Here is a 23,250-nt window from a genome sequence, read left to right on the forward strand (position 1 = left end):
TAAGAAACACACAGATATCTGAAAGAGTAAGCTGACTCACAAAAGCTCATAGCAAATAAATGTTAGTCCTTAGGCTTTTATCTTATTCTACAAAGATGCAATCTGCTATTGGCAATGTTCAATGACCTCTATTTATAACTTTGGCCAATACCCTTTATGCTGCTGGATGGGATTAAAATGTGTGTCATGCTCCCTTCAAAGAGGATGGTAAAATGTTCATAATGACCTGCTGATTAGCAGCTTAAAGAAAAAAACTGCAGCAGGGGGATTTTGCTTCCCACATAGGCTAATAGTTTACAACATTCACAGTCTACAGTGACTGAATTAGACATGAAGCGCTATTTAATCTGCAGGCTATCAACAACAATGACAGCAAACAATTCAACGAAAGTTTGTGTCAAGTACTTCTTGCCCTGGGGCACCCTTTCTGAGTAGAAATGCAAGACATCCTTTAAAAAAATGGGGGTGGAGTTTATCTAAACTCCAGCTTTCAGCTCCAGTGGGGACTCAAAGTGGCTATAACATTTTATACCTTTCCATTCCACCCACAAACCAACCCTGCAAAGTAAGTCAGGCTAGGAGAATGTAACGGGCTCAAGGCCACTGGCAAGCCTTTGAGGTACAATGGGATTAGAATCTGTATTTCCCAGATCCCCGCCTAATGCTCTAACCATTGTACAAAACTGCTCTTGTCAGAAATGGTGTCATACAGGAATTACCTCAGAGACAAGATGAATACAATTGCAATAAGATCTCTCTTCTAGCAGTGACAATTGTAATATTGTGGAATCTGTTTCATGTTTTACGTTAGTCCCAAAATAGTGAAATCCGGAGAAGTTCCAGTCCAGGTTTTATTCATATCTGTGTAAACTGGCTGAAGTACTGCTAGGGTGAGCCTGGCTTTGTGTTCTTTTCTTTGTTTCTGATTAATAAAGTTACTCTGTGTTGACTAAAAGAGATCCTCTGCACATTACTAAATGACTGCTGAATCTTACAGCAATGAGACTGAGAACCCTGGCGAGAGCCAGCACCATTCCCTGGAAGGAAAAAGAGAATGCAGGCATGCTTTCAAAAATCATTGGGCTTAGAGGTGCAGGTTTATCATCTCTGTTAAAACAGAAGCAGCTGAGGAGCCCCAATCATTACACTGATAGTTCAAAGCTCCTATTTCACTGTGTTAGCTCTATTAACCCTTGCCTCCAAGGATTTCGCCTTAGAATTGAGGACAGATGGGGAGGAGGGATTCCTTGAGTCAGGCAGGCACGTTTCCAAATGCCTTGGGGAAAAGCCTCTTAGCCTCAGATCCCAGGCCTCTGTTGTTACACCTCCAGGTGTCTCCCCTCAGAGATAACACAACCAAGGAGGGGAGAGCCTTCATCCTGGCAGGCACGCAGGTAAAGCCCCTGGGAGAGAGCCTTGAAACCAAGGGTTCTATCATCACATTTCCAGGCTTCTCCCTTCGGAACTTGCGGGGGGAGGTGCCTTGAAAGAAAAGCCATTGTGAGGAGGCTCTGACAGACCTTCCTCTGGACTTAGCCCTTGGTAATAAAGGGTGCCAAGGAGGAAGCAGGTGCCTTTAATCAGGCTGGTGTTTTCCAGCATCTTGAAGAGGCCTCTCTTGAGCCATAATGGAAAAAATAGAAACTCTTCTTCTTTAAATGTAGCTTTACTCTTCACTAGAATGACTATTGGTAGTTTAAAACTTTTAAAAGAAAGAATTCTCTTCAGCCTCAAGGATGAAGTGTGGGAAAATCGGAGAACAGCAGTGGAGATCCTCTCTGTGTGGCAGTGAAATGAACTGAGGGAACCACACCTCTCTTCCTGTTCATGTAATGTTTTGGCGGGAAAGTGCCAAAGGAAGGAGGGGTGCTCCTAGTCTTCGAGAAAGCTCTGGAAATCTCCGTGGCTGGCTTGCACAGTCCCCAGTGTAGGATTGCACAGAAGCCATGAAGGTGAACAAAACTGTAACAGGGCTAATGAGTTTGACCAAACTTGTTAACAACTATATGATAAAGACTTAGACAATTTATTCTTATATCACAGAACTTTTAACTCAAAACATAATGAGTCACAATGGAGTACATTCACATATTTAGCTTGGAGTCAACAAGTGAGGGCAAAAAAATTTATGACTTGGTACATCATGCTGCTGCTTCTGCTGCCGCCGCCATCACCACCACCACTAATAATAATAATTTTTTTTCTTTCATTTAAATTCAGCTGTTGGTGTAGCTTCTGATTTGCCTGGGCACTAGCTTGAGGAAGTGGGAGAGAACGGGTATTTAAATCTCCCCCCTGAACATTCTCCTGGTCTAAGTCACAGCCCCCCCCCCACTTCTATTAGCCCTATGAGAGGAAAAGGAACAAAAACTGATGCTGTGCCTTCAACTCTCTCTTGTGGGACTAACAGAAATGGGGGGTGGGTGGATTTAGATCAGAAAAACTGTGCAAAGCAAACTGCTAGCCCCTACAGCTGAATTTGAGCACAAGGGTGGGGGGAAGTAGGAGGATCAGTAACTGCTGTGCCACAGCTATTTTGGTCCAGATATACATTTTGGTCCAATATATATACATATATTGATCAACAGCAAAGCAGATGTCATTAAAAACTGAAAAGAAATTATGACCCATTCAGTACAGCCATTATTCAAACCTATTCCTCTGGCTCTCAAGGGCAAGCTAAATGTTAGAACATAAATACAGAATGTTGAACACTTTACTACATTGTCATATAATGGGAAAACCCTCAAGATACTAAAGATAATAGAACTGCAAACAAAACAAAGGAGAGCTGGACCATCATTACTCAGCAAAAACTTGCACCATTTCCCTTTTATCATCTGCAAAATCTCATCCCATACATATGAAAAAAAGTTTTATTTTTGAAACAAATCAACCTTATTATAATAACAACCCAGGCTGTGGAAAAGTATAGCCTTTTTCACCTTAGATGCTGATCAAACTAGAAATTCTAGAAGAAGATATTGTTGCATACCATTTGAATCATTGCTTCAGTCCACAAATGACTTTCCAGCTCCAGGGCTCTTTGCAAAACAGTTCTCAGAATATGCATCATGATATCACAGTTCAGAACTTTCACCACATTTCTGAAAGCAGCGCTGAATTCAGGTGGTGGCGGCGGCGGCAATGCTAAAAAGGTAGACAAATACATTTCTTTTACTAATATCCTATCTTATTTATTTACTTTAAAATAATCAACTGCACTCTCAACTAATGGCTCTCAAGCGTAGCAATCACATTTTAAAATCTTATAAAAATTAAAACTCAACTCAATATTGAAATATGCACCAGCAATCTTCACAAGGTGTAGTGAAATGGAGGGAGAAAAATCAACCAAATGCCCAGGCAAAAAGAAAAATCTTAATCTGTTTTAAAGCTAAAAGTAGATAATGTTAGTGTTCAGTAAAGGAGCTGTGGGAATGACGTTCTCCAATTGAGGTGCCACCAGTGAAAAGGCACTATCTCTAGCGTCCACCCAACTCACTTCTCAAGCAGGACCTCCGTTGTTGATCATAATGGCCAGGCAGGTTTTATGTTATTTCTTTATATCCCAACTTTCTGCCCAGAGATACTAAGGAAGTGAGCAATCTTTTAGATAGCCTGACCATGGCAGGAATCTTACTAAGCTTTTCTATCCAAAACGTTTTTAGCTAGAAATGTTTGGAATTGAATCTGAGACCCATGTGTACAAAAGCATAGATGATTTCCCACTGAGCTATCGCCCTCCTATAGAAATCTGCTCAGTGGCAAGCATTACACCTGAATAAGCTCCCAATCCTACAGTTTAAAATATTGCTAAGACTGATGAAGTCTAACAAAAGAGCATTAACTCTATAGGGAAAGGAAGAATGACATACACTATCTGAAGTCCCTGGAGAAATGCCAAGAAAAGTGCTCTAGATAGATAGAAAAACAGTAAAAACTCCAATAGCACCTTTAAGACTAACCAACTTTATTAAGGCATGAGCTTTCGAGAAACACAGCTCTCTTCGTCAGATGCATCTGAAGAAGAGAACTGTGATTCTCGAAAGCTTAAGCTACAGTAAAGTTGGTTAGTCTTAAAGGTGATACTGGACTCTTTTCTATTTTTGCTACTACAGACTAACACGGCTAACTCCTCTAGATAGATAGATACTTCATAACTTGTTTTAGGATATGTCAAAGGGTACTGAAATATAACCTCACAGTGACTACCATTCCTGGGAACCAGAAGACTATCATTTGCTTAACACAACATATCAACTCCTCAAATAAGACATCAACATATATAATAAAATAGTTTCTATGCAACATTCAACCTTTGTGAAATAAAACTGGAGGGGGCCAAGCAGTGACTGTAGTATGATCCTAAGCCAGTGAAGCAGCAAGACATAGGTTACAGCCATTAAGCTATGTTTGTACCAGTGTCCATAGCTCCAGAAGAACAAAAAGGACCAGGGCTCATTAGGAGGGGGAACGCGCCGGAACGGTGTTCCGGAAGATCTGAAAAGAGGTCACATGGGTTTTGGCCCTGCCCACGTGATTCCTTTTCCTCCCTGCTGCCTCTCCTCCAAAGGAAGGTAAGCTGCTTTAAATTCATTCTGCTGCTTTATTTTCATTCGTGACTCGTGAGTGAGTGAGTGAGAGAGTGAGTGCAAGCTGGGCTACTGTGGCTGGCTCTCCAAAGGAGGGTAAGCTGCTTTGAATTCATTCTGCTGCTTTATTTTCATTTGTGACTCGTGAGTGAGAGAGAGAGTGAGTGACTGCAAGCCGGCTACTGGGCCTGGATCTCCAAGGGAGGGTAAGCTGCTGCTTTAAATTCATTCTGCTGCTTTATTTTTATTCGTGATTCGTGAGTGAGTGAAAGCCAGGCTACTGCAGCTGGCTCTCCAAAGGAGGGTAAACTGCTTTGAATTCATTCTGCTGCTTTATTTTCATTTGAGACTCATATGAGAGAGAGAGAGAGAGAGAGAGTGCGCAAGCCGGGCTACTGCATCTTGCTCTCCAAAGGAGGGCAAGCTGTTTTGAGTTCATTCTGCTTTATTTTCAGGAAATACCTGGAGATTTTTGGGGAGAGGGGCCTGAGGGGTGGGTGTTGCCTTCTGACACACTTCTGGTGATGTCAGGGGGTGTCACATATGCTAATAAGATATGCTAATGAGTTATGCTAATGAATTCCTGCAGCTCTTTTTCTATGAAATGATCCCTGAAAAGGACCATAGGCTACTGGGCTCAGGGAGAGGAGGCAGTGTTAGTAGTCAGACCCCTCTCATGCTAGAAGGACAGTTTATGGATGCAGTATCATAAATCCCTTCCTCATATGCCATAAGCACAAGGCACTACTTGACCAGGGTGGATACCAACTGGACAGGAGCATGGAAAACTAACAGAAAGCTGAGTTAGGTGGCTGGCTACCTGATGCCCCTCCACACCTTGGAGAGTGAAGCATATCTAGAACAATGAGGTCTCTCAAGAACTCCTGGCTAATCCCTTCAATGCCCTGCTTCTCTTCCTCAACTCACCTACCCTAATCAAGGCTATTCAGCACATCTGATAGACTTTCCATCCAGTACTTGCTGGGTCAATCATGCACCTTTTTACACCTAGAAGTCCACCCTAGATAAACTTATCAAACCTCTCCTAACTTTTGTGCTCCCTCCAGACAAATCATTAACTCATTATCTTTTGAGGCAAAGAGTTTCGCCCCAAGGTACATTTTGCCCTATAACTAGACTCCCCAGAAACCAGTTTGTGCATGTGTGTCCTGGATCCATACACCCACCCTCAAGTTTATGCCTGAGCCTCCTCTTCTTTTGTGTGAAATGCTGGTTGATTTGCTGCTCGTTTACGGACCTTCCCCTTCTTCAGGACTGGTAATTATCACCCTATCCCAATTATTCTCTCCCATTTTCCTCCTCATTTTCCTAGATAGTCTTGTACGTGTGCTGTGTGTGTTTTGGGCCCATTTGATTGTCTTTTACTTCCCTTTACATAAAGAAACCCTTCCTATTGAACATTTGCCTATTTTATTTGAGAGTTTTCTAAGGGAATAATCCTCATATACATAGGTAAATACAACTACCTCCTCTTGCTTGCCTCCTTTAATGCTAATTCCTCCAACCAATTAAGGAGACCCCTATTTGGATAACAGAGGCACCCCACTCCTTGCTAGTATGGTACACTGACATTTGCTCACAAATTTACCACATAGGAAACTCAGATCTCCACAGGTTTTAGATCACTATTAATCATTCATTTGCAAATAAGTGGCTCAGTAGTAAACAACGTTTTCACTCTTGCCTCCTTTGATCATTAATGGCAATCAACCAAGCCCAAATTCTTGTTTTATCAGAATTGTACTTCATGTACATAAACTACCTTCATCCATGCATCTGATGAACAGACCTGTGATTCTTGAAAGCCTCAATAAAGTTGGTTAAAGGTACTACTGGACCTTTTACTATTTTATAAATTACCCTGGCACTGATTTCATATCTCATTTCAACCCCTTACCTTCATCTCTGTTTTCTTGTACTCTTCTTTTCTTTTGCGTATGTTCAGCCTGTAAAAAAGGAGTCAACTAATTTATTCCTAGTAGTAACAAAATAAAAAGTTTCTTGACTAAATGTATAAATGATTTTTAGTACACTCAGAAGGACTTCATTGTCAAACAGCATAACAGAAAAACTCCCAATGCATCTTTGATGGGCTGCACTTAACAGCAGGTTTCCAAAGTGCAGCAAAATCTGATAGCTGGGACAGGAAGGGTTAACTATTCTCTAGAATTGAGAGGTTGAGTGACAGACTGCTCCCTCTTCTCTGACTGGTCAGTTAGAACCAGTCTGAAAGCAGTCAGTTGGTTTCTGACAGGATTTAGAGTTAGAGAGTCTGACAAGAAAAGTCAGACAGGTTCATCTTTACAGTAGAAAAGACTCCTTTGCCTTGAATGTAGTATGACTGTCCTGAGGAAGAATTCTATCTAAGAATCCAAAATCTAAGTTTCAGAATAAGATGAAATATGCTTTACACAGAGTGTGTTTTGGCTAGAGTGATTGGGTAGTGGGTTGAGACTCCCTTTCAAGTCAAAAAGAAGAGGGGTTGTATCTTCTGTGGAGAAGATTAATTCTGGCCCAGTTTTTGAAGGGGGATTTGGCTCTGAAGAGGCCTCTGGATCTGTTGTGAAGGGAAAATGATTTTAGACTAGTTGGGAAATAGAAATACCCTCTAGTTTCAAGAAAGGAGCAAGACAGGTGCACAAAGAAAGTGATTAACTCCAGAAAACCTGAACTGCCATAGGAAACTTCCTGAAGAAACATAGTTGCTACACCTAAATTACTAAGTAAAACACCTGTCACTGTTAGGAACCAAAAATATATGAAAATAAGATTCAAGGATAATATTTTGCTTGGTACACAAAGTGTATTCTGTAATACCAACAAAATTTTACCTCCACATATCCATCCCTTGATTACATTTACTTAATTCCTGTCTGTTCAATAAAGTTATTTTTTATGTTATACAGTTTCCAGTGCCAGTTCCAACAAAAAGGAAGAGAGCTTCTGCGTTTCCCAATCAAGTTCCTGGGCTAGGCTAAAAAGCCAAAATGTATCTGTGTGTCAGGGTGGGACAAACAGACTTTCAAAACCACAAATATCAACACGCTAGTTGGGGCTACTCAGTCAAAGCAGGGAAACTGAATTTTGGTGGGAAAATCTGCCTCACAGCAGGGAGCATGAAGGGGGGCTGCGTTATAGCGTCATTCCTCTCTCCTCTTAATATCTATTAATGAGCATAAACTGATATATTAAAATTTCATTTGGTGATGCTTGAGATAACAAATTCCAGTTTAACAATACCTCAGATATGGTTCCCCCGTCCAAGTGGTGGGTTGGTGACTGATAATCTAAAGCCTGGCTGATGTGCATGCTGCCAAAATGTAGTTTTGCACTTTTAAAATGGAAATAGGGCTATGCATGGGTGGGGATATTTGGTATTCCCGCTTCGGGTTTGCCTGAAGTGGGAAACCGATTCGGAATACCTCCAAATCCAAGCGGCAAGTCGCTTCGGATTCGGGGTTCGGGAATCGCTTCAGTATGCTCCATAAAGATTCGGAGCATACTGAAACGAGGGGGAAACTCCCCACCACCATCCACCACCCTCCCTGGGGCAACCCCTCTACCCCCACCCCCCTGGGGAGACCCCTCCAACCCCCACCAACTTACCTGGTGGCAGGAGGGTCATCAGCTGGGCAGCGGGCCACCACCACCGCTGTGGTGGCAGCAGCGGCACAAGGCAGTGTGGCCTGGAGCCAGCCGGCTCCTCTGCCACCGCCGTGCCACCGCCCGAGCCTGTGTGGTGGTGGGGAAGGCCGGAGCCGCCTCCTCTGGCTCTTCCTGCCCCTCAAATGGCCACGGTGTGCTGGTGGCTGGCGGCCATTTGAGGGGGAGGAAGGGCTTTCTCTGCCTCCTCCGGCCCTTCCTGCCCCTCAAATGGCTGCCAGCCACCAGCATGCCGCGGCCATTTGAGGGGCAGGAAGAGCCGGAGGCAGCGGCTCCAGCCTTCCCCACTACCCCACAGGCTCGGGCAGTGGTGCGGCGGCGGCAGAGGAGCCAGCCCAGAGCAACCGCAAGGTAGGTGGGGGGGAGGTGGGGGTTTGATGTTTAAAGGGCCCCGCCGCTGCTTGCAAGCAGTGGCAGGGCCCTTTAAACAAGCCCCGAAACTTTCAGAAGCATTTCCGAATGCTTCGGAAAGCTTTGCTTCGGTATTCCAAAGCGGGAATACTGAAGCTTTCCGAATTGGGTCCGCTTCGGGTATCTTTACCCAAAGCGAAACCCGAATAGCACAGCCCTAAATGGAAGCTAGTAATTTCAAGTTGTGCATGCAGATGCTGCAACAGGTCAAAAGACATAGCTATAGGGAACTACTTCCTCAAGAGCTGTAGGGTTCCAATTCAGATTAGGACCACGCTACAGTAGTAGGAGGGCTTGAGGCCCCTCCCGCATTTCAGCGAATGTAATGAGAATCAGTGGGTGTGCCCAAGCCATTCCTGAGCCTGTGCCATGGTCCCAATCTGAATCAAGACCGTGCAGCTATGGGGAAATTACTTCTCCACAACTGCCACCTGGTTGTGGGGAATGTGCCAAGGAATCCAGAACCAACTCATTAACATGTAACATATAATCTGGCCTTTTGCAGCCATGATGAATATAAGCCAGGTTCTTTATATGGAATTAATCCCCAGAAGCAATAAATAATAAGAATCTAAATTTTATAGGTTTAAATAGATTGCAACAGCTCTTATTACCTGTCTGGACACAACTTCCATTTACAAATTTTTCTTCTGTCTGGACATAGTTTACAGAGGTCTAGTTCTAATTTGCATCACCTTGGGAAAATTTTCTTTAAAACTTCTGAATTTTACTATGTTTACAGAACAATAAAGCAAATATAATCTTTTCTAATACATGGAGATTTTAATTAAGCGTTCCTTCTCCATCCCTTCCCCTTTCACATCTAACAAATTGGCTACAACGGAATTGCATGTCCTACCTCTATGTTTCATGCTGAATGTTATAGTTTCTTACCTTGCTGTGCTGTGTCTTGGTATAATGGTAAAAAAACATATTAAATTCCTTGAGGCACTCATCTTTCAGTTCGTAAACTCCATGGCCTGATACGCCTGGCCTTCTTTATTAAAAAGATTAATCACCTTAGATTAATATATTCAATGATTATTCACAATAACGCAAACAAATGAAGTCTAAACGAATAATGCAAACAAATTAAGTCTAAATAAAAGAACAGTAAGATTTTTGATGCATTTGGGCATAGGGGTCAAACTGTGACAACACTGCCAGATGCAAAAGGATTCCAACTAGCACTTTGTGGATTTAAAAAAAAAAATTTTTTTTCCTGCAAACCTATACTCTACCCCTGGGTGATCATGTTGGACATGGGGTGGGAGGACTCATGGCAATTAAATACATATATATTACTCCATCTTATTGGATTTGCACTGGATTCCGTTCCCATGTTTTGGTTATTACTTATGAAGCACTATACAATCCAGTGCCTACATAGTTATGGAAGCACCTTCTTCAACACATTAATTTTCTCTTGTTCAAAGTAGATTATCAAAATCCATCAAATAAAGAATTAGAATACTAAAAGATAAGACATACATGTGATACTTTTTCATTAGGCATGTTAAGTGAACAAAAGGGTAAGTCAAAAGTTTCCAAACTATTTCCCAAGAGTCCTTACTCCTCAAAAGATTATCAAGGGTTCCTTAATCACAAGATAAACTATGATAGACAATTCTTAAGAAAAGGAGAACAGAAGGTGGAAATCTATAGCCAAGGGGATCAAAAAGAGTATACCAGTAAAGAAGTTCGTATAAATATAGTATAAATCTATTATCATAAAGTCCACAGTGACTGAGTGCTCATGTACAAATTCAATATAGATACAGAAATATTTACAAGTACAAGCACGTTAGAAAAATCCTTCTGTTTGTTTCTTTGTAGGTGTGCAGAAGATGGGTGCTCTCAAGGAAACAACGCAGTCAACAGGTAAGTATCCATAGACAAAAACTAATCTCTTTATTTTCTTTTGCAGGTGGAACCGCAATCAGGAAAGAGGAAATATGCCCAAGGGGCTGGCTAATGTGATACTTGTTTCAAAGACTTCTTCAGAGGTCATTGGCCCGATCCACCATACATCAACATAAACACTGATTCTTTCATGTGTCAATGTTGGCGCACCTCAAGTCTTGGTCATGCGTAATATCCTTGGGGATATTTCCTCTTTCCTAAGCTTTTAAGTTTCTCATGTCAAAATTATTCAATGTGACAAGAAAACCCTAGTATCTTTTCACTTTTGACACAAAAAGAGCAATCACTTACTTGAATAAGGCCACTTTGTGGATGACCCTCTCCATACCAGTCTCATTGTTTTCCTGTAAAAAACATTTCATATGCTGATGCACTAAAAACAAAATGTCGGCTGAAAAAATAGCAAGTCTACTTAATGGAAAGTCTACAAGTATTCTGATAAAAGTATACATTTGTCAATTACCCAACTATTCAAATGACAACCTGGTATTTCCACCATAACCTGGTATTTACACTATAAATGGTATCTTTAAGAATGTTGCAGAAATGTATTTGCTTCATATGCAGAAAAGGATAACTTTATTATCAGTATCTATTCCCAATAGTAAATACACAGCTTTCAGTTAAACTGTCCTAAATGTGACTTAAGTGTCTGCATCATGTTTCATATCTCATAATACTAACCTGAAATTCAATCTAAGATTTGATATTCATAAACTAGTTATTAAATCCAACTGCACAGCTGCATTCTGAATAAGTATAGTACTCCTAATAGTTGTATTTGTCTTCTACTATTTTATACTCTTATGGGCACTATACACAGAATAGTTTAATGCAAATGTGCAATTACTCAATGACCGGGGGGAGGGCATTCTGTCCATCATAGTAACAAAAATATGACAGATGTTAGCATGTGTCTCTCTGGAGAGCTAATAGATATCAATACTATGCAAAGTGATCTAAGCAACATTAGTTCACTAAGAGACAGAATTCCTTGTGCGCATGGTGTCCATTGTGCATTTATATGTGGAGTTGGTTGTTCAGAAAGTGGGGAAGAGTGCAGGTGCCTCTGTCTGAGAGCTCCTATGCCCCAGAAGCCTCTGGACTAGAGGTGGGCACGATCCAAAAAAAATTACCAATCAAGCTGATTGGGGATTGGTGCTGGCGACGACCCCAAATCACCGATCCACACCGATCATCTCCCGTTTCCGATCCGGGGATCGGGGAGGCCAAAGCAGAGGGGCGCCCCGCTGTTCCCAGCTATGTGGGAAGGTGGGTGGTGGCGGCGACCGCCGGGCCCGGCGGGCAAGGGGAGGTGACGTTCACACACACACACACACACACACACACACACACACACACACACACACACACACACACACAGAGCAGATGGGGGGGAGTTTTTAACCCAGCGACGAGCCGCCTCCCCTCAGGGAGGGGACGTTCACACACACACTTAGAGCAGAGGGGGGGGAAAGTTTTTAACCCGGCGACGAGCCGCCTCCCCTCAGGGAGGGGACGTTCACACACACACACTTAGAGCACACTTAGAGCAGAGGGGGGAAAAAGTTTTTAACCCGTCCCTGCCTCTACAAATAGAGAGCGAGCGACACCCCGTCAACATGTTTCAGCCAGCTTTTAAAAAAAAGCAGGGACAGAATCCTCCATTCCTCCCCACCCAATTTTAAAAGCAAGCAGCCAGTCTTCCAAAAGCATATTTTAAACACAAACACAGAGCCATGAATGAGGTTTTCCCACAAAATACAGTGTTTTAAAAGCAGGTTAAAAACAGAGAGTGACAGACAGAAAAAAACCCATTCCTCCTACAAAGCCCCGTTTTTTTTAAAAAGCAAAAAAACCTCTGGAGTGCCCAGAACCCCCCTTTCCCCCTCCCTCCCCTGGCTGTCTTCTCCCAACTGGTGAGTGCATTGCTGCTCCGTGGTTGGAAGGAAGCCCTGCTGATCAAGGAAAGCTGGGCTTCTATTCGGGTTTCCAGGGCGACAGAAGGAGGGCAAACTCAGCTCAGGCATTCCCGACTCCGTTGCCAGGGGAATAGATTGCTGGCACCGGAGCAACTAGATCCCCGATTAGATACCGACTGCCCCGATCAAGCCCCCCCCCCCGACTGCTGGATCAGTCGCCGTGGACGGCACCGATCCGCCGGGTCCCAATCGCGCAAATGCCATTGTGGGTATTTTTCTATCGTAATGCCGATCGTGCCCATCTCTACTCTGGACTGTGGCAAACATTTTAAAATTTCTGCCTGAAAAAGGTGGCAAGTGGAAAGAAAAAAAAGTAAAGTTAAAGGAAAAGAAACCACTCACATCTTTGGGTAAAGATTTCGCAATAGCACTGTGAGCCATTGGTTCAATACAGAGCAAATGGACAATTTCTCTCATAGTAACGTCATCTTTTGTCACATGACTGACACCAGGTACATATCTTTCTCCTAACAGGGAAAACAATGGAAAAAAGCAGTGAACTCACAATGGAGCATACTTTTCATACAATAATACCAACAGTTCAACAGACTAATGGTTCTCCAAAGACAGTACAGAATGCTGGAATACATGGTTAAGAGTCTGAATGGATAACAGTACAAACTCAACCTCCCCAATTAGTGCAGTGGCAGAAACTGTGTGACCTATACACCTTCTGATTGGTTATCAAGTCCTTTTATTTTTATAGGCTTTTCCCCCCTCTTGTGCCCTTTATGTAGTTGTCCTACAATGAATCTTCCTTCTACTCCATCTATTTTAGTCTTATTATATAATAAGAAAGGAAGGCCTGACAGTTCAACCATCTGCCTTTATTTGTCAAAGACAAATCTGACAACTTTGATCTATATAAAAACGTATTACTTCAAGAACATTAGACGCAGCACTCTCAGTTCTACAGCAAGCCAATAGTAAATGTGCATTTGTGTTTTATATAGCCATTACTTTTATATTTTAGGCTGATACTTTATCCTGCCCCCCATACATACATCCTATTTCATTAATGCTAGTATCAGCTACCTTTAGAAGCCCTTTCCACACACGGTTTCCAGAAACAGTATTATATAGTAGTCTTGTAAATCATCAACAGCCACTGGAAAGTAGCAGAAAAGTGCAAGAGTCCAGTAGCACCTATAAGACTAGCAAAATTTGCGGTCAGGAATGAGCTTTCGTGAGTCACAGCTCACTTCTTCAGAACCACTGGAAATACACCTTTCTCCAGGAAAGAAACAAATGGGGTATCCGATGAGAGGCCTGAGCTATCAGCCCAACTAGGCCTTTCTTGGGAAACAAGCAGCCACACAATCCAAGTCTATCATAGGATAAGTGTAAGGGACTCTAGAGAAACAAAAAATGAACTCTGGAAGCACATCTATGACTGCAAAGGAATGCGGTTTTTATATTTTTTATAACAAATAAGTAACATAATGTAAGTAAAATAAGGGCCTCGGGAACCAGCTTATGATAGCGGTAACAGTGGATACACAGCCACAAAATAGTTTGAGCAATATTGTGTATTAATGGAAGTAGGACTTGTAAAAATAGATTGCTTACCTGCAGCTGCTGTTCTTTGAGTGATTATCTGTACATTCACACTGATGGGCTTTGCACCTGCACACAGCAACAACTTCAGAAATGTCTAAAGCTACAATTTAGGCATGCAAATTCTCTCGCTGAAAGACAAAGACTTAGACTATGAATGCCTGAGAGCATAGAGTCGTGTCTTTACTGATCAGTTCCTTCCAACTTTAATATGCTGCAGCATATTAAATCACCTATTGCGGAGAAGGCGGTTGTGTCATGTGAATGCACAGAAACCACTTGAAGAACAACAGTTACAAGGAAGTAGCCTGTTTTTACTTCTTTGAGGCCTCTGTGCATCACATTGATGGGTAAAAGACTAGCAAGCTGAATGACCTGAAAGCAGAATGGTGCAATCAAAATAAGCATCCATCCAAGCCCTAGTATCAAGGGCATAACATTTAAGAAAAATGGATGGCCAAGTGCGGGCATCAAAACGGCACAGTTCAGGCACAGAGATTCACTTTGCAAATCCACAGGAAGCAATCATTGCCCTGGTCAAATGCACCTTGGCTGCAGTGGACAGAGTTTTATGTATTAACTGGTAGCAGATTTTAATAGTTTAGGATATCCCATGGCTAATTCACTGCCCTCTCTTACTATCATAGTAGAATATGAAAAGTCTAGTGTGTTTCCAGAAGGAACAGATAAGATCTATGTAGATGGCAAGCCCTCAATGGACATCCAGGGAGTGGAGCAACCTCTCAGCTTTCATCACTGGAGATGGAAAAAAAGATGGGAAAAAGGTGGGCAGGAATATATCCTGGTTTAGATTGCCTTCTGACACTACCTTAGGCAAAAAGATGTTATCAGGATGGAGAATCATCTCCATGAAAGCGCAGGAAGAGTGCATCTGCTTTAAGGGTAGCCAGTTCCAATGCTTTTCAGGTACAGCAAGTAGTGGTGAGAAAGGAAGCCTTGAAAGAGAGAGAAAAAGATCTGTGTTTTTTCAACTGTGCTAGGCCAGGCAGCTTGTCCCCTACCTCTCCCCCCAGGCCTTAGCTACAGTGATCCACATTGGACTATAACTTGCTTTACGCAGGGTTACCCTTGAGACTGAGCAAGAAACTGCAACTAGTCCAGAATGCCGTGGCTTGTGTCCTTACGGGGATACCACTCAGGGCACATATACAGCACTGGCTTCCACTGGCTTCCAGTGGAATTCCAGATCAGATTCAAAGTTTTAGTCTTAACGTTCAAAGCCCTAAGCGGACTGGGATCAACATACCTACGGGATTGTCTCTCCTGATATGTCCCCTGGAGGACCTTTCATTCCTCAGACCAACACTTGCTAGTCATCCCCAGCCCAAAGAATATCCTCCTTGCCTCAACCAGAGTCAGGGCTTTTTCTACCCTGGCACCTATCTGGTGGAATTCTCTTCAAGTTAAGATCTGGGCTCTGCAGACTTACTGCAGTTCTGCAGGGCGTGTAAAATGGAGATGTTCTACCAGGCTTATAATTGAGGCGATGGCGGCACCTTTCCTCTGACTCCCCTTGCCTTATTTCTTTCTGCTAGTTTGAGTGGATTTCTATTCATCTATTGCACTGCTGACTACAACTAGAACATTTTAGATACGTTTTGTGGACACCATCAATTTGTTTGTATTATTTAACTGATTTTAGATTTATAGACAAGTTTTACTGTTAAAATTTTATTGTATTAATTTTATAAGTTATCATTGTTGTAACCCACCACGAGGCTGCTTGTGGGGAGAGCAAGTTATAAATCAAATAAATAAATGTTTTTATTGGCATGAGCCTTTACTGCTCAGCTCCTTTTCATCCGCTGCAGCAATAAAAACATTTATTTATTTGATTTATAACTCCACCCTCTTGAGCATGCATGGTTGAAGCCTGCACCCTAGAAGTTTCTGAAACTGTTGCTTTCCACAGGCACAAAGCCCATCAGCATGATGCGCAGAAACCGTGAAGAAACGTGCCGATCTAACATACACATTTGCTTCAGATACTAAGTATTCAATTATAAAACCTACTTAGTACCTGTAAGAAGGCCAAAACCATCCTCATCTCTCTGAATCAGAGATACAGGGTTTTGTAACAGGAGGGATATGCTGTTAAATCACTGCAGTACTGCATGTATACATTACAGGCTGCAAACAAGCAAAGAATGAACTACAGAAGCTACTTTTAGTCAGATTTTCTGAACAGAAGGATAGACCAACCCAAAAGAAAAAAAGGTCAAATCTTGCTTTTTCTATACACAATTCTTTCTTACCCACAATGTAGATAAGAGCTTGAAGCATTTCTTCTATTAGTGTGTTACACTGCTTATTCAAGTCCTGTAAGATTTCAAGAACAACTATTTAGATGACGCTAATTCAAGTCTTGGGAAAATAAAGTAATGTGAAAAATTCAAGTATAATTCAGAGTATATTAGATTGATTCAAGCTAGAGTGTTATGAACATGTTTAAAAAGTCAAGATTGAATCTACACCATAAATTGAGGTCTGCAAACTACAAATGTGGTCCAATTTTTTTAAAATTATATTTTATTTAAATTTTTAGTTTTACAGAAAGCACCAATATAAAGACAATAACAAGAAATATTTAACTTGTAGTAAACAGTATTAACTACAACTTCAGTTAATCACCACAAATAACCAACATTTTCAAGTAATGCAACCCAAAATACAAAAAAGAAAAGGGAAATTGCTTATTATCATCACATCCCTTACCCTAGTGGCCAAAATTGTGGAAACCTTTTGGAAAAAATGTATTTTTGAGGTTTGATGGCTCATAACACCACTTTTTTTTGGAGTAATACCATAAAATTATGTATCAATGGAAAGATAATTTAGTCAAGAATGTAATGCAATAACTTTTATGAAGGAAATTTTTTAAGAACAGTAGTTATAAAGAACAAAATTGAAACACACAGAAAAAATGAATTATACAACAATTCTCACCATGTCAGTTAATACTTAGTTGGGTAACCTTTTGCTTTAATTACGGCCTTACAACGCCTTCCCATGGAGTGAACCAAGTTTTTTAGTTCTGCAGCTGTTATAATGTGAAACCATGATTGAGTTATTGCTTCTATTAATTGCGGTTTATTGCTGGGTTGCTTCTCACTAACCAGTTTCTTTAGTCAGCTCCATAGATTTTCGATGGGGTTAAGGTCTGGGCTATTCCCAGGCCATTCCAACAGTGGAATATGATTATCTTGAAACCACTTTTTGCACACAGCAGCAACATGACATGGAGCTGAATCTTGTTGAAATATAAATGCTTCATTATCTTGGAAAACATCATGTGTGGAAGGCTTTAGTTTGGGCTCAAGTATTTCATTTATGTATTTTGGGACATTTATATTTATCACGCAAATTCTGCCCACACCTTTTGATGTCATACAACCCCATATCATAACACTAACTGGGTGTTTCATGGTAGGTGTAATGCAATCAGGATGCAAATCTTCTCTGATTCTTCTTCTCACATATTTTATGCCATCACTACCAAACAGGGAGATTTTGGTCTCATCACTCCAAATAACACGGTCCCATTGTTCTGCTGTCTAGTTAACATGGGTTTTAGCCCAGTTTAATCTTTTCAACCTTTGTTGGAGAGATAACAATGGTTTTTTCATGGAATTCTAGCATTAAGACCAAATTCCTCCAGTCTGCACTGAACAGTCCTTGCACTCAACTTCACATTGAATTGCGCCATTTCGTTCTGTATACACCCCGATGATTTTCTTCTGTCACCTAGGCTCAGTCTCTTAATTTTTCTATCATCCCTTGCTTGTGTGCACCTTTTCCTGCCTTTACCAGTCTGGTTTTGTAGTGACTGAGTTGCCTTGTATCTCTTCAAAAATTTAGAAATGCCACCTTTGGATAAGTTTCCACCAATTTTTCTTCTAATTTCTTCATAACTGTAGCCTTGTTCACTTAATAGTACTATTTTACATCGCTTTCTGGGTGACCAGTCAACTCTTTGTGCCATTTCTTTAATTGTATTATGTTGAATGGCGACATTCAAATGAAGGAAAGCTACTTTATATCAACCTAAGCAAGTTGTGCTTCCTTTCCTGGTTATTTGGCTATAACATTTGATAGAATACAGATAATTGAACAAACTTTGTTATATTACATTCTTGATTAAATTATCTTTCCATTGATATATAAGTTTATGGTATTACTCCAAACAAACTGGTGTTATGAGCCATCAGACCTCAAAAACTCACTTTTTCCAATAGGTTTCTACAATTTTGGCCACTAGTGTATTTTTGATAACTAGGTTTCATTACACCCAAAATTAAGAAGTTCAATCCGTATAAATATAAAGTAGATTATACTATGGTTAAAGGTCGGCCATAGAATAGTAGAGGTCCCATTTAGCCACATTATTTGTCCATTTTTCCTCTTTAGTCAAATAATCCAAAACTGGGAGCCATTGCTCGAGAAAGTAAGATTTGTAGTTCAGATTTTCCCTCTGTGTCAATTGATCAGTAATCTTCTGCATGATGAAATGATCCCAGATACGAGATTTCCAACTACTTATAGATGGGGCAGATTTTTGTTTCTAATGTGAGGCTATTGTTAGTTTAGCCAATGCCAAAAGTGAAAATAAAAGGTTTAGACTAATAGTTGGGATCTCAGGGTCTTCCCAAAAGCTTAATAAGATTACTTCAGGGGGCTTCGGGATTGAATACCCTGTTATAGTCCTGATTTCCTTAATTATTTTGTCCCAAAATGAACTGACGTATTTGCATCCCCACCAACAATGTAAATGGGCATCCAATTCACCACATTGCTTCCAACAGTTAGCCAACTGAGTATGACTAATGTGATGCAACTTGACTGGGGTCATATACCAATGAGAAATCAATTTTAGGGTTTGCATCTTTATGTTTACTATATTTGTTTGAAAATTACATGATTTCCAAATCATATTCCAACTGTCATTTGAAGGGTCAAAGTTGCATTCCTTAAACCAGAGTTTTTGATAGGACAGTGTTTTGTGTTCCTGTTCTTCTTCTAAAAGAATTGAATAAATTTTAGACAATATACCCCTCTGTCTCTCAGGGCTTTCTTTCAGGATCCTTTCAAAGTTTGTTAACGGCTTAACCATTGATTCTTTAATTTTTGGTGATTCAAGGAGGTGTTTGACCTGTAAGTATTCAAACCACGGGATACGTGACGTGGTGTTATGTTCTAGATTTATCTTATCTTGACATTTTCCCTTGTCAAAGATATCTATTATTCGAGTTGTGTTGTTAAGCCTCCACCATTTGTATGAATGACTACTGAGAGCTGGTAAAAACCAGTATTGCCCCACAAAGGGTGAAACTAGAGTGTTTGCGCGTTAACTTGCTTCTAAGTCTGTCCCAGGTTTTTATATCACTCAATAAGAAAGGATTGTTCACTGTCCGTCTTCTGTGCAGCCCCACATGGGACTGCACCTGCGCAGGCCTGCCGACCGGATTTTTCTTTCTAGCAAACGTCCACTAGGGGGCGCACGTCCGACCCAATGCGCATGCGCGGCCGTTTCCCGCCCGAGCGACATTGGGCGACGTCGCCCCCTTTCCCCTCAGTTTCTTCTTTGCCGCCGACCGGTAAAGACCTAGCTGTCCGCTTGTGAGGAAACTTTGTGAGGAACCTTTTTTGAAATTGTGAGAGATGTCGGAGAAGTCGCTTTTTAAGCATTGCTCTACATGCTCGACGAAGATGACGAGAACGGACGGTCACTCCGTTTGCCTCGAGTGCCTGGGCGAGGGGCACATCGTCGGGAAATGTGAGCATTGCCAACGGTTCACCCCGAAGGCTAGGGCTGAGAGGGCGAATAGGCTGAACGCCCTGCTGTGGAGAAGGGCGATGCGGGCTTCGGGGGCCCCGGGTACCCCGGGGGGGCCGCCACCGGCTGGTGGGACGGCTGACACCCCCCTAGAGATGGGATCTGTCCGGAGCACCGCTACCACCTCGCGTTCCCGCTCGCCGGATCGCCGACAAGCCCAGCACCCGACTCCGGATCCGAAGGAGGCTGCGAGTTCCGCGTCGGATCGCAAGCACTCAACTCCGAAGTCGGATCCGACTCGGAAGCGGCATCGTTCCAGGTCCCCGTCAAGGTCGGAACCGACCGCCACACCGACTCCGAAGGTGCCGAGGACTTCATCGGATCCGAACATCCCGGCTGGGTCAGTTCCCAAGCCGTCGGATCCGAGTCCGACTCCGAGGTTGTCGGCTCCGAAGCCCACTGAATCGGCTCGCACCGGCCTTGTTCCGAAGACGGGCTCTCGATCGGATCCGGAGGTTTCGGATCCGTTGCCCATGTCGCCGGCTCCGATTGACCAGAACCGAAGCTCCGATCCGATTTCAGCCGCCAAGGGTGAAAAGAAGTCGAAGAAAAAATCGAAGCACAGGCAGTCGACGTCGGTCCAAACGGATGAGGTCCGCTGGGAGAAGCCCTCGACCCCGTCACCGCACCTGTCACCTCCGTTGCTCCACTCCACTGATGACGATGGTGACCTGCCTGACGCTCCACCTTGGGTTGCCCAGACGTGGCATGCCGGTGCCTATATGGAGGACCGACCTTATCACCTTCCTCGGAGTGACTATGACAGAGAGGGCTCCCTGTATGCCAGCTCTCCATCGTTGGGCAGGGAGTATTGGGGTGACACTCGGAGTGAGTTCTCCCACTATGGTTCTCCCAGGCGCGTCTCACCTTACCAACGTGCAGAGCCTTATCAGTGCCCGAGTCCCAGCCCTCCATCTGACCTATCACCGGATGACATCATCATTGGGACTGGTCGTGTGTCACCCTCTGAGGACTACCGGCTCTATTCTGAGCAGATGGTCAGAATGGCCCGTTCTCTCGACATCGAGATATCGGCTGTGGATCCTAAGCCAAAGGACAAAATTCTACAGTATGTCCAGTCTGGGAACCCTCCAACTATTGCTTTCCCATTCACCGAAGGCTTGGTGGAAATCATTCACGACATCTGTGAGAAGCCGGCCTCTGTGTACCCGACATCCCGCAAGCTGGAGGCCCTGTACAAGACGCGGGATGACATTTGTGCATACTTCTTTGCACATCCACCTCCTTCTTCCCTCATTACAGAGGAAATGCAGACCCGCCAACGCCAGGGATCTTATGCGGTGCCCATTGACAAGGAGAGCAGGAAGCTGGATTCCTTGGGCAAGAAATTGTACTCCTCTGCTGCCCTGACGCTGAAAATCTCTAACTATTCAGCCATCATGGGGGCGTACCAGATATTCCTTTGGAACCGCAGGGCGGCCTTCATGGAAAAACTCCCGGCAGACCAGAGAGTGTTGGCGAAGGTGATCCTCGATGAGGCCCTGCGGCTGTCTCGGCAACAAATAAATGCGGGCCGTGACACGGTTGATACCTCTGCGAGGGCGTTAGCATCCTCCGTCGTCCTCCGCAGACACTCGTGGCTCCGCACAACTGCGTTGCCGGTCGAGATACGTAATAAAGTTGAGAATCTGCCCTTTGAGGGTCAGTCCCTGTTTTCTGCCAAAACGGATGACTACCTGTCGCAGAAGCGCAAAGATCGGATGACAGCCCGTTCCTACGGCATTCTCCCGACCAGGCCATCCACCGAGAATCGGTTCCAGTATTGCCCTTCACAGGGCTATCGTGGACGGCAACAGCGATACCAGCCGTATCCACGTTATGGGTCCTACAGGCAATTCCAGCCGCCTGCAAGTTCCTTTCAGCGCTGGAGGCCTAGCTACCGCCCTCGTCGCGGTCCACAAGCCCACGATGCCAAAGAGTCAGCAACGCAGCCAAAGCAGTTCTGACTAGAATTCGAACAGTCTGTCGTGTTTGGGAACAGATTGGTTCAGTTTGCCTCTGCATGGGCAGAAATTACATCCGATAGTTGGGTTCTTAAAATCGTTAATGTTGGATATAAAATTCAGTTTGATGTTTACCCGGTGTTGTCTCTTCCTGACCACTCATTACAATCCTCTTCTGATAAGTTACAGGCTGAGGTTGTAGCACTACTGGAGAAGGGGGCTGTGAAGGAGGTGCTCCCTCAGGACCCCCTCTTGGGTTTTTACTCCAGGATGTTCCTGGTAGACAAAAAGGATGGAGGAGTGCGACCCATCTTAGACCTACGAGAACTGAATAAATTCGTTCTCGTCAAGTGGTTCAGGATGCTTACCTTGAACACAGTCCTCCAGTTAATGCCTTAGGACATGTGGTTCGCTGTCCTAGACCTCAAGGATGCATATTTCCATATTGCCATCCATCCTGATCATCGGAAATACCTTAGGTTCCTGTGTAACAATAGGGCCTACCATTACCAGGTACTTCCCTTTGGCCTCTCAACAGCCCCACGAGTTTTTTCTAAATGTATGGCTGTGGTAGTGGCTTATTTGAGGGAACGGGGTTGTACCATCTACCCCTATCTTGACGATTGGCTTCTAGCAGCACCCTCTGCTAATGCACTCCTGGCCCAGATTCATACTGTAATGCTCACCTGCTCCAGATTAGGACTTTTGGTTAACTTACAAAAGTCTAACCTTACCCCGTCCAGACGGATACTGTTTATCGGTATGGAACTGGACGGTGGCGTAAACAGAGGTTTTCTGCCCAGGGAGCGTGCTTTAAAGATTGGCAGGATGGTGAACCTTTTTTCTAAGTGCAGGTTCCAATCCGTAACGACTATCCAGAGGCTACTGGGCCTCATGGCCTCTTCTACAGCTGTCACCCCTATGGCCCGGTTGCACATGCGACCTCTCCAGCTGTGGTTCCTATCGGTTCATGATTTTGAACACGAGTCCCAGAATAAAAGATATTCCATCCCCAGAGGGATTATCCGGGCCTTACGTTGGTGGCTTGATGAGGCTAACCTTCTTGGGGGTATTGCCTTTGGGTCCATCCAAACCGAGATCACAATCTCGACTGATGCCTCCACGGTAGGATGGGGAGCCCAGTGTGGTGCCCTGAGGGCACATGGGGTTTGGTCGGAGCAGGAAAGGAAAGATCATATTAACCTGCTAGAATTGAAAGCGGTCCGTTATGCCCTTATCGCATTCGCAGACACGCTGCAGCAGAAAGCGGTTCAGGTGCT

The 23,250-nt window shown here is 43.3% G+C and overlaps 1 protein-coding gene across 3 annotated transcripts in view; it reads right to left on the bottom strand.

The window, feature by feature from the left end:
- Positions 1-23,250, bottom strand: part of UBR1 (ubiquitin protein ligase E3 component n-recognin 1) — a 138,008-nt gene that overhangs the window by 40,724 nt on the left and 74,034 nt on the right. For all 3 annotated transcript variants that reach the window (XM_054971048.1, XM_054971047.1, XM_054971049.1), the window contains exons 20-25: positions 16,429-16,492; positions 12,938-13,062; positions 10,905-10,957; positions 9,585-9,687; positions 6,514-6,562; positions 2,996-3,150 (exon numbers count right to left, since the gene is read on the bottom strand). In XM_054971048.1, the coding sequence (XP_054827023.1) occupies positions 2,996-3,150; positions 6,514-6,562; positions 9,585-9,687; positions 10,905-10,957; positions 12,938-13,062; positions 16,429-16,492 (549 nt within the window). The remainder of the gene's footprint in view (positions 1-2,995; positions 3,151-6,513; positions 6,563-9,584; positions 9,688-10,904; positions 10,958-12,937; positions 13,063-16,428; positions 16,493-23,250) is intronic.

This window comes from Eublepharis macularius, chromosome 2 (genome assembly GCF_028583425.1).
Source record: "Eublepharis macularius isolate TG4126 chromosome 2, MPM_Emac_v1.0, whole genome shotgun sequence".
In the NCBI taxonomy this organism is placed as follows: domain Eukaryota; kingdom Metazoa; phylum Chordata; class Lepidosauria; order Squamata; family Eublepharidae; genus Eublepharis; species Eublepharis macularius.